The following is a 10,860-nucleotide window of genomic DNA, read 5'->3' as shown; positions in this document are numbered from 1 at the left end:
TGACCGTGACGTCGTCAACGTTTTTTCATGGTTTTTCTACCTACCTAATGCTTATAGTAACCAAAAATAGACCAAACCAAAAAAAAAATCAATAAAACATGAAAAAATTTGGTGCACACTGAATAACGCGCGTAGCGGGTTATTTAACAGTGTGCACCACTTTTTTTTATGTTATTTCGAATAGACAGAAAAAATATTACAGTCATTTCTTATAATTTAATTCTAAATTTCATTTTAAACTGTAGAAAAACCATGAAAAAACGTTGATAGACAGAAAAAATATAACAGTCATTCCTTAAGTAACAGGAATTTAACCATCAGATTTAAGGCAATTTGTCATATTTAACACACTAACTCCAGTATGTTTGGACTGATCCCCTAAAAAATTCACACTTTTGTTGGGATAATTAAACTGATGCTGCCTTTGTATTTAGAAAATTCTCTGGTTTTTCTTGCTAGAGAAAACAATTTTACTTCAAAATAAGTAAATAGATCTAGAACTTTAAGTATGCTTGCATCAAATTATAAAACCGGTGAAGAATCTACATCAAAATCAGTTAGCATGAAGAATGAACCTTTTTCTGTGTTTTAATATGAATAAGACAAATACCAGTAATTATTGTTTGGTGAGCATGTCACAATGCAATGATATTTGACCATGACCTCATTTTTTCATGTTTTATTGATTTTTTTGGTTTGGTCTATTTTTGGTTACTATAAGCATTAGGTAAAGTATATTTGGTGAATGGGATAATTGTAAGGGGTATGTGTCTGCCAAACATGTCTGCTTGGCAGGTTTCATATAACCTTTTCACTCATTTTCATGGTTCCTAGGTCAGTGATCAGTATTTTTGTTATATCTGTTTCTCATGTACAGTAAGTGGTAGGACGACTATTGTATAGGTGGTGTATGGAATGATAGTAAGATACTAAAGTCTGCCTGACATGGTTCATCTGATCATGACCTCATTTTTTGTCTGGCTTGACTGAGTAAAAAACCAAGACATAGGTATACTGTTTCCCATGTTGGCGGCAGTGTTTGCGACGGCAGCTTTAATAATGTATTAGTTTGTAATTAGGTCTAGTTATGGTGAACCACTAGTGGTAAGTCAATGATATTTGGTATGCAGTTGTATAAGTATTGGCACATCTCATTGCCATGGAAATTATTTGGCCCTGACTACTCAGTTATGGTCTATTGACGGACTTTTACTTAGTTTTCATGTATTAGCTTGTGATTAGGTCATTTTATCAAGAACTACTAGTAGTAAGCTAATGATAATTGGTATGCAGTTGTATAAGCATTGCTATATCTCATTTCCATGGAGACTATTTGGTCCCGCCCCCTCAGTCAGAGTCAATTCACTTTAAAATGTTTTCTTAGTTTTCATGTATTAGTTTGTGATTAGGTCAGTTTAAGGCCTAGGAGAACCACTAGTGGTAGGTCAATGATATTTGGTATGCGGCTGTATTAGCATTGGCATATCTCATTACCTTGGAGATTATTTGGCCCAGCCCCTCAGTTATGGTTTATTGACTTTGAAATTGTGATTAGTTTACATTTATTAGTTTGTGTTTAGGTTTGTTATAAGGGAACTTCTTATATGCAGTTGTATTAGCATTGGCACATCTCATTTCCATTTATATTGTTTAGCCATGTTCCTTCAGTCATGGTTCATTGACTTTGAATATTTGACAAACTTACATGTTAAAGAATTACTATTTTAATTTCAACATTTGCATTTAATATTGAAGTTACAAAAAACCGAGACATATCTCTGTGATATGTATTATCATAGATCATCGATACATGTGTGATACCTTCATAAAACTTTCAACATAAATCCAATCATAACTAATACAGACGAGGCATTTTAGCGTGTGCACTCTTGTTTTAATATACACGTGCGCATTTTCATACATTATTGTATATTAATACATATAAAATTTAGCATGCAAATATACACATGCATTATAAAATTAAAAAAATATATTACAATGACAAAGAAATAATCATGTGAACAGTTTGTTGAATAGATGCAGCATTTTTACAACTTGGTTTTTACAGAACGCTGACTATTTCTTCTCTGTGACTCTGTTCAAGAACTCAATCAAAATCTGGAATAAGAATAATATTAAATATTGCTTTGGTAAAAAGTAGACAAGTAGGTGAAATATGATTACTGTAGTTCTTTTGTAAGAACATTGATATTCTCTCCCAAAAAAAAACCCAACAACATCAATTTTGTGTAGAACAAAAATTTTGCAGAGCATTTTTAGTTGTGAGGGCTGAGGTGATATAACTTGATTTGTTAACATGCTCATTGGTGTGGGATACTAAAACGTCCTTCATGTATAAATTGTGCAAAGGAATCTTAAATAGACATTTGTAACGTATGTAAAGTGAACACTAAAATATGTAATTATAACACATGGTTTTTGATGTATTGTGCTTTAATTTGTCAGTATTGTCCTGAATATAACATTGTTAGCTTTTATTAGTATTCCATCCTTTGTATGCAATGTATGCAAAACACCCCTATAACCACAAGAAAACTCCTTTGAACTACCTATTCACAAGAGCAATACTGATGATTATAAATGGGAAATGACGTTCTATGTGTCGGCTCCTTAGAAAATTTAAACAATGATTTTGGACAGATATGAACTACAATTATCGTATGTAAGCCTTTCTCAATTCACTTGCCTGTCGCAGACTAATTTACTGTAAAGTAGATATCCAAGCATCCTGTCATTTGACCATTCATACTGATGCTTCCCTTTACGTGATAACCACCAGACGGGAAAAATGACGTATCAACGTCAAAATCTGCTGTTGGTAGAGTATACTGAGCCTGAAACAACAAAAATATTTTCACATAGATATTCAGTGCGGCAATGGAGAAGACTGGAAAGTTGGGAACGAGGGAATTTCTGACAATGATATGACAAAAAAAATCCATATTTCCTTAGTCTATTAGTATTTTGGGAAGGAGGGGTTGTCCATGTCCCTATCTCCTACAATTTTATATTTCACAATGCCACTCATTACTTTTCAAAATGATTAAACTCTAATTTGATTTAATTTCAAAACAAAAAATTCCTCCAAGCAAGGTTGATGTAGAATGAAATTCAAAACAGTGTGGCTGTGGCTTGATTGACACATTAAATTCATCCATTGACTGGGACAATTTACGTGAACGTTTGTCTGTAACGACCACTGTTTACGACGTACTTACGATAGACATTTAAACTGTGGGGTCACCAAAGGTTTCTTAACGCCTTTAATTATAAAATACTGATTCGAAAAATTAATCAGGAATAACCTTTATGTTTTGATTTATATAATTGATATAAATCAAAACATCGTTTTATTTCTGATTAATTTTTCGAATTACTTTATAAAGGTGTTGAGAACCTTTGGTGCCCCCGTAGTTTAAGTGTCTTTAAAAAGTACATAGTGAGCAGTGGTTGTTACATACAAACGTTCACCTAAATTGTCCCAGTCAATGGATGAATTTGATGTGTCAATCAATGGCCACAGCCACACTGTTTTGAATTTCATTCTATATATGTTGACCTTAATCGACTTAATTTGATTTAGATATGATAGGTTATCGGTACGAAGGAGCCTGACAAAGTTCATATTTAATCAATAAGTGGCTAGATCAGCTTATTTTTGAGGTCAAAGATTGATACGTACGTTTGTACGAAAACATTTATCGACAGTATAATAAAGGTATACATAATTTCTAAAGTTAATCTAACCATGGTGAGATTGCATTTGATATATCTTGTATAATATGCTCTTCAACTTCGTACTTTATTTGGCCTTTTTAACTTTTTTGGATTCGAGCGTCACTGATGAGTCTTTTGTAGACGAAAACGCGCGTCTGGCGTATATACAAAATTTAGTCCTGGGTATCTATGATAAGTTTAATATGTACAGATGGAATAACCGCCATTTGTTTTAAACTTATTTTACCTCCAGTCTGAGAGATGAACACACTTATTTTTTTTCGTTTGAGTTTCATTTTGGGTTATTGTTTTATTTGTTTGTTTGTTTGTTTGTTGTTTTTAAGGATGATGATTTCATGCAGATAGAAACTGGTACACTATACCACTTACTGGTTTAAATGGGCACTGGCAAGGGATTCCAGCCTTAACAAGTGGGTCAGGACAAGTTACTCCGTCTAATAGTTCACATACGTCATCATACGTACATGAACCAAAACTATCAATACATGGAATCTTTATATATTTTCCTGCAACCTCCTTTTCGATGAGAAGAGTAGCCTACAAATAAGTACATTGAAGATGATTTAACAGTTATAACATTTACTTTAGCAAAGAAGAAATAAATACAAGATTCATACATGTACTAAATATCACTACGATTTTCGAATACATGTACCATACATTTTGAATAATTGCGACAGAATGTGATTTTTCTCGGTGCTAATATTCAGTTCTATGTCTGTAGGTTGAAAAAGCTATTGTGGTATTTATTGCCATAATTTCTACAATTATATTGACATCGCTTCAAATCTATAATAAAATTACGTTTGAATGAGAACGCAAAAAGCTAAATTTGAGTAAATTTTTTTTTTTTACATTTGCCGTTTCAATTTACGGAAAAAAAACTGAATATATCAACGGTTTCCTATAACCACGGTCCCTGTTTGTCTTGGACGTTGTCCGATACTTCTTCCCCTGCACTGAAAATCAGCGATTGACCATTCGATGAAAGCACGATACTTACCGGTAAAGGTGCTTGAACAGTAGTATTGATGTATGCTTTTGCAGAGATGTGAATAGTTCCTGGAAATTGAAGAGGATCAGGGGTTAATGACAGATCAGCGAACCCTGCACCTTGACCCCCACAGTTCTTCCATGTAAAACTTTCAACATTGTTCATCTGTAAAGAAATAAAAAAAATAACAACAATCATAGGTTTCAATTTCATATGTGAAAAAATATGTTCAGATTTTTTGTATTTAAAATCCAGACCATATGAAATTTCAACTCACCCATTCCCGACATTAAAAAAAGTTATTATAAGAATGTTATGACAATAACAATATGTAGTATGATTGCAAATGAGACAACTCTTTATCTAGGACCAAATGGCATATAAGTAAAAAACTATAGGTTACCGTACAGCTTTTAACAATTAGCAAAACCCATACCGCATAGTTAGCTAAAGAAGGCCCCAATATTACAAATGTAAAACAATGCAAACCCATACCGCATAGTTAGCTAAAGAAGGCCCCAATATTACAAATGTAAAACAATTCAAACGAAAAAACTAACGGCCGACTGGTGTACAAAACAAGGAACGAAAAACAAATATAATATTCAGCAAAAAAAAAAAAACCACGACAACCACTGAATTTTAGGCATTTGACTTGGAGCAGATACATATAGAATGATGTGGCGATATTAATTAATTTACTGACTCCAAACTCTCCGCCAATATGGATAGTGGTGTAGCAGTACAACATGAGAACGAGCATAAAAAATAGTTGAGAAGTGATCGATAAAGTCACCAGATCTATACAAAGAAGAAAAACAATCAACAAAAACAAAGACCGGACGGTGTAGGAATTTATAAATTCCCACAACAAAAATGATACTATAAAAAGGCACGGCTTTTAGAGTACTTGCAGCTACTGACAGCTAGTTCAAAGCCAAACATTCTATGAGAAAATAATGAATCCAAGTTTACTCACGGTAAATTGGACTGTTTTAGCCTCACCATCTTGTATCTGGACCTTCAGAACTTTTGCTGAAGTGAACGCTGCACAAATTGCTAATAGAAAAACGGACGTATACATAATTGTTTTTCTGTTGTAAATTTTGAACGAGTATCAATCTGTCGAGCTGATATATAACTCTGGAGATATATGTAATCGTAAGTTTGATTTTATTATTATTGTGATAAAGCTTTATCAACTTAGATAACCTGATAATCTGAGCTCACATGTTTTGAAATCTTACGAGACTGTCTTATGACATGATCAGTTGAAAACGATCAGAGCTATGTCTGTCGTATCTTTACGGATCGGCTCAATCATTATGTAAAAATTGGAAATGAATTGCGTAAAGTTTTGTTATATAAGCATTATGAGAATTATTGCAAAAACAATTCTCACGACAGATCGCACCTCTCTTGGTGCAAGAAATAGCACGTCCCGATCCCATTTATCTGAAAACGCCATGAAATTTGCAGTGTCCGTCCGTCCGTCTTAATTTACCATGTTCTATGTATAGTGTTGCAACAACACGTTGTGAACGCGACTCTTCTAGTTTTACACAAATTGAACACATTTGTCTTGAGTGCTTTTCATCAAGTATAGTTGACCAAATGACACAGTTATTTTCATTTGACCATTTTTACGGGAGTTATTGGATTTTGACAATTTTGATTTCAATTTTAAGCATTGTGACAATGACACATATGCGCATGTACGTTTAAACTCCTAGTATTACTGGAAGGTCTAATACTTTGGTGTATTGTTTGCCATCATGTGTAGTTGAACATACCATACAGTCATTTTGCATAATGCGAGCATTATTACAGGACTTTGACCTTTTCTTTTTGGGGGGGGGGGGGAGGGGGGGGGTGTATTTTATATTTTAACAATTATAATCAAGGAACAAAAATCCGCTGAGATCGTATAACATGGAGATTTCAATCGTACATGTAAGGGTCGTTTGCCGCAATATATAACTGACCATATTTTATCCTAAATTTAATTTGATAATTTTAATGGAAAATGAAACTTTGACAATAAATTGGACTAGTGTACCACAATGACAACTTGTGGACGCAACTCCATTGAAACTGTTTGACGGAAAGCTCTGATAAGCCACTATATTTAAATGACCATATGATACCGTCATTTTAATATGACGTTTTTTTTTGTGTTTTGTTATGGGATTTTGACTCTGTTGGACTATCCTACCACTATGTTACTTGTGAGTGTATCTTGCTCCTCTGGCTCAGTTCGACAGACATCTCTAATACTTGCTTTCATGTTTTTGCGATCATATGTAGTTGACCACATCATAGTTTACTTCAAATTTTATCTGACATTTTTTTTGGAGTTCTGCTACTTTGACTTTTTGACTTTCTTACCACAATGACACTTTTTGACTGCAACTCCTCTAGTAGAAAGTTCTTACAGTTGGTAGGATTGTTTGCCATCATGTGTTATTGACCATTTTGTACTGTTGTTCTGATCCCAGTTATGTTTGGAAGAAATGGGACTTTGACCATTGTACTACAATGACTCTATTTTATGCCTATTGAAGATGTATCATGCAGGTATAAGTATAAAAGCTCTAAAAAGCTTTAACCCTCTCCCTTTCACACCGGTACAGCTTACCGGTGAAACTAATTTCAAGATTTTTGGGGGCATTTAGACTTGTTCCATCGCCATTTGCTGACGTACAGATGTGGTTAAGGGCTCAAATTAATCCTCAGATAACCAGCAATGCGATTTAATGTGCATCAAACCTCTATCATTATTAGTTAATAAACAAGTCGCCCCTTACTGATGTGTAATTTTTCTGTAAAAATCATTTATTTTTCTTCGAATTTTGAGAAATATTCTCAAAAAGGAGTGCAAAGAAAACTGCTCTTTTAAGAGGATTTATGACTTTTTTCAATAACTGTGCAGTGAGTTTTTGAAGAATAGTATTAAACTAATAGTTCTAACTTGTACACTAGTTGCAAATGTAATTTTTAGTGTAGCAGCGCAATCACAAACTTGACATGCGCTAAAAATTCGAAGTCATTTCTTAAAGATATTATGAGAAAAGAGACAAAAACCAATAAAATATTCTGAACTTTGATTTTTTTTGCAAAGTTGAAATAGATGTAACCAAACAAGGTATCGTAAGTGTTGCGGTATGATAAAGTTAAAACACTTTTGTTTGAATAAAGGAACATGTATATTTCAATGAAAAAATGACATTTTAAAGAGTGGATTCCTCCTAGATTTGCGTAAAAATCATGCATTTGGCAACAAAAAATTACCATCTGAACACATAATTCCAAAAAGAAAACAGTGAAACTGGGTAAGAATCTTTATATTATTTTTTTTAATTTTTTTCCGTAGTAGTAGACTTAAGTACTAAAAATTTCAACAATTTCACTACAATACCAGTGGCGCAGGGGTACGCTGATCTATCCCAAGACGCTAAGATAAAGAGTTCGAATCTCACTGCCGGAGTTGGAAAAATAATTTCATACATTAACTGTAACTTAACTTAACTTAACTTCGAGTTGGAAAAATTTCCTATATTAAATGTAACTTAACTTAAATGTAACTTAACTTACTTTACTTTCAGTTTCAAAAAGAAAACCTACGAAATTTGTTTAAAAGAATGTCTGTGCCAAATTGGCCCCCCTTTTTTTACCCCCTTTGCTCCATCGGGCTAGATCAAGCTAGCATTGGTAGTTCAATGAATTTTCCCTTGTAAAAACAAAGTTTAGGTTGCTGATTGATTGAAAACGAATTAGACAAATAACCAGGGTCCAAGTTTGATATATTGTGGTGTCCACACTTGAATGAATTTAGCTTCTTTGTTATTCATAGCATCCCAAAATAATTTATAGATTCTTGTACAACACAGCTTGATCTCCAAAACTATGTCTCAGATTTCGTTATACATCAATAGAACAAATTTTATACCCAATCAAATTTAGTGATCTCTTGTGAATTGATGTTGCAAACTTCTTTTGGGGTTTATGAGAGAATGAAATACAATAGGAAAAATATGAGACACAGTTTTGGAGGTCAAGCTGTGTTGTACAAGAATTATAAAATATTTTGAGATGCTATGAATAATAACGAAGCTAAATTAATTCAAGTGTGGACATCACAATATATCAACTAATTACGTAACAATTAATTATGTAATAATTATGTCATAATGAAATTATTTGAATTTAAAAGATTAATCCTTTTTTTTCATTTGGTACCTCATTTATAAAATTTAGAGAAGGATGAGAGGAATTACATCAGTTTAAAGATGTCTGATTGGAGATGAAAAATCTTTGTATTGTGCTACCTTTGTGTCATACAAAATTATCTTTCAGTGGACAAGATTTATTTTTGTAACACAGACTTGACTTTCGTTACTTAATTTGAAAATTGGACGACAAAAGTCAATTTTGTAAGCAAATTAGTTTGGATTCTCATGGTGAACTAATTTGCATACAAAACTGAAATTTTGTCAGAAAATTCAATTTTGTGTTTATTTTTGTGTAGACAAAATTGAGTTTTGTTAAACAGAAGTGAAAATTTAACACAAAAGTCAACAAAAGTCATTTTTGTCACAAAAGTCAATTTTGTCTACACAAAAATAAACACAAAATTGAATTTTGTCATGACTTTTGTGACACAAGATTGACTTCTGTCACAAAAATTAATTTTGTGTTAAATTTTCACTTCTGCCTAACAAGACAAGACAGGACAAGTTTTATTAATAAACAACTCAATTTTGTCTACACAAAAAATATTAAAGGGAAACTCCGCAAAAAAATGAAAAATTGATATTTTGTTCTTGAAGCATAATAAACCACATGTTCATCAATAAAAAAGTTTAATTCTGTATGTAAAGAGATCAAAATCACAGGATGCTAATTTAATCAACATGTCAATTGCGTACAAATTCAATTTTGTCTCACAAAATTGACTTTTGTGTTTTAATTTCCATATCAGGTAACAAAAGTCAATTGTGTATGCAAAAAGGTTATATTTGCATAGTTATCAAAGGTACCAGGATTATAATTTAGTACGCCAGACGCGCGTTTCGTCTACATACGACTCATCAGTGACGCTCATATCCAAATATTTATAAAGCCAAACAAGTACAAAGTTGAAGATCACTGAGGATCCAAAATTCCAGAAAGTTGTGCCAAATACGGCTAAGGTAATCTATGCCAGGGATAAGAAAATCCTTAGTTTTTCGAAAAATCCAAAGTTTTGTAAACAGGAAATTTATACAAATGACCACATTTATTGATATTCATGTCAACACCGAAGTGTTGACTACTGGGCTGGTGATACCCTCGGGGACGAAACGTCCACCAGCAGTGGCATCGACCCAGTGGCGTAAATAGTTAGCAAAGGTACCAGGATTATAATTTAGTACGCCAGACGTTTCGTCTACACAAGACTCATCAGTGACGCTCATATCAAAATATCTATAGCCAAACAAGTACAATGCATACCTATTTTGTCAAGACACAAATGAATTTTGTCATTACAAAATTGAAGTTCTCATAAAACAAGTCTGTATCACATAGTTTTGTAAGACAAAAATGATTTTGTTATGACAGAATTGAATTTTGTGTACACAAATTGATTTTGATTACAAAAAGTTCAAGTCCAATTCGGCGCCCCGTACTATACACACAATTTCATTTCGTGTTAACATAGCGATTGGGACATTTCGTTTCAATCTGGTTTATCCCTTTCTTTTGACTCGGTTTCTTTGTTATTCCTTTTATCACTAATAAACTCCTTCCATCATTTCAATACTTGCAGGCCTATTCATTTACTTCGAAATGCAGCAATGAATATAATAAAAGAGAAATAGGGTAACAGACGTTAACGAGAGTCACATAGTAACCTTTGAAAAACACAAGAAATGACAACCAACTAAAAGAGCGGGAAAGCTACCATAGATATGCCTTTCTAGGGACAATGCACCTTTTAAAAACCGAACATATGTTTAAAATTAGATCACAATGTGAGTTTGTAAATGCATCGTTAAATCTCGACCAAAAAAAAAGGTTTTTCGAAGGCTTACGTGATTTGATCATATATAGAAGTAACAATACTA

At 33.0% G+C, this 10,860-nt stretch overlaps 1 protein-coding gene across 1 annotated transcript; it reads right to left on the bottom strand.

The window, feature by feature from the left end:
- Nucleotides 1-1,872: 1,872 nt before the first annotated feature.
- On the bottom strand, nt 1,873-5,905 carry LOC143085696 (ganglioside GM2 activator-like). Its single transcript, XM_076213943.1, has 5 exons — nt 5,733-5,905; nt 4,763-4,918; nt 4,129-4,296; nt 2,708-2,855; nt 1,873-2,118 (listed from the first exon to the last, which is right to left on the bottom strand). The coding sequence occupies exons 1-4, from the start codon at nt 5,835-5,837 to the stop codon at nt 2,718-2,720; spliced, it is 567 nt and encodes a 188-aa protein (XP_076070058.1). The 5' UTR covers nt 5,838-5,905; the 3' UTR covers nt 1,873-2,118; nt 2,708-2,717.
- Between the last annotated feature and the right edge of the window lie 4,955 nt (nt 5,906-10,860).

The sequence above is a fragment of the Mytilus galloprovincialis genome, chromosome 8, assembly GCF_965363235.1.
Source record: "Mytilus galloprovincialis chromosome 8, xbMytGall1.hap1.1, whole genome shotgun sequence".
Classification (NCBI taxonomy): domain Eukaryota; kingdom Metazoa; phylum Mollusca; class Bivalvia; order Mytilida; family Mytilidae; genus Mytilus; species Mytilus galloprovincialis.
This window is presented reverse-complemented; position numbering and strand designations above follow the sequence as displayed.

Bases quoted from the DNA above. Each gene is read 5' to 3' on its own strand.
- LOC143085696 (XM_076213943.1), bottom strand. From the start codon at position 5,837: ATGTATACGTCCGTTTTTCTATTAGCAATTTGTGCAGCGTTCACTTCA. The intron at 4,919-5,732 runs GTGAGTAAACTT...ATTTCTTTACAG, and splicing joins CTAAAACAGTCCAATTTACC to ATGAACAATGTTGAAAGTTT. The intron at 2,856-4,128 runs GTAAGTGGTATA...TTGTTGTTTCAG, and splicing joins GCCAGTGCCCATTTAAACCA to GCTCAGTATACTCTACCAAC.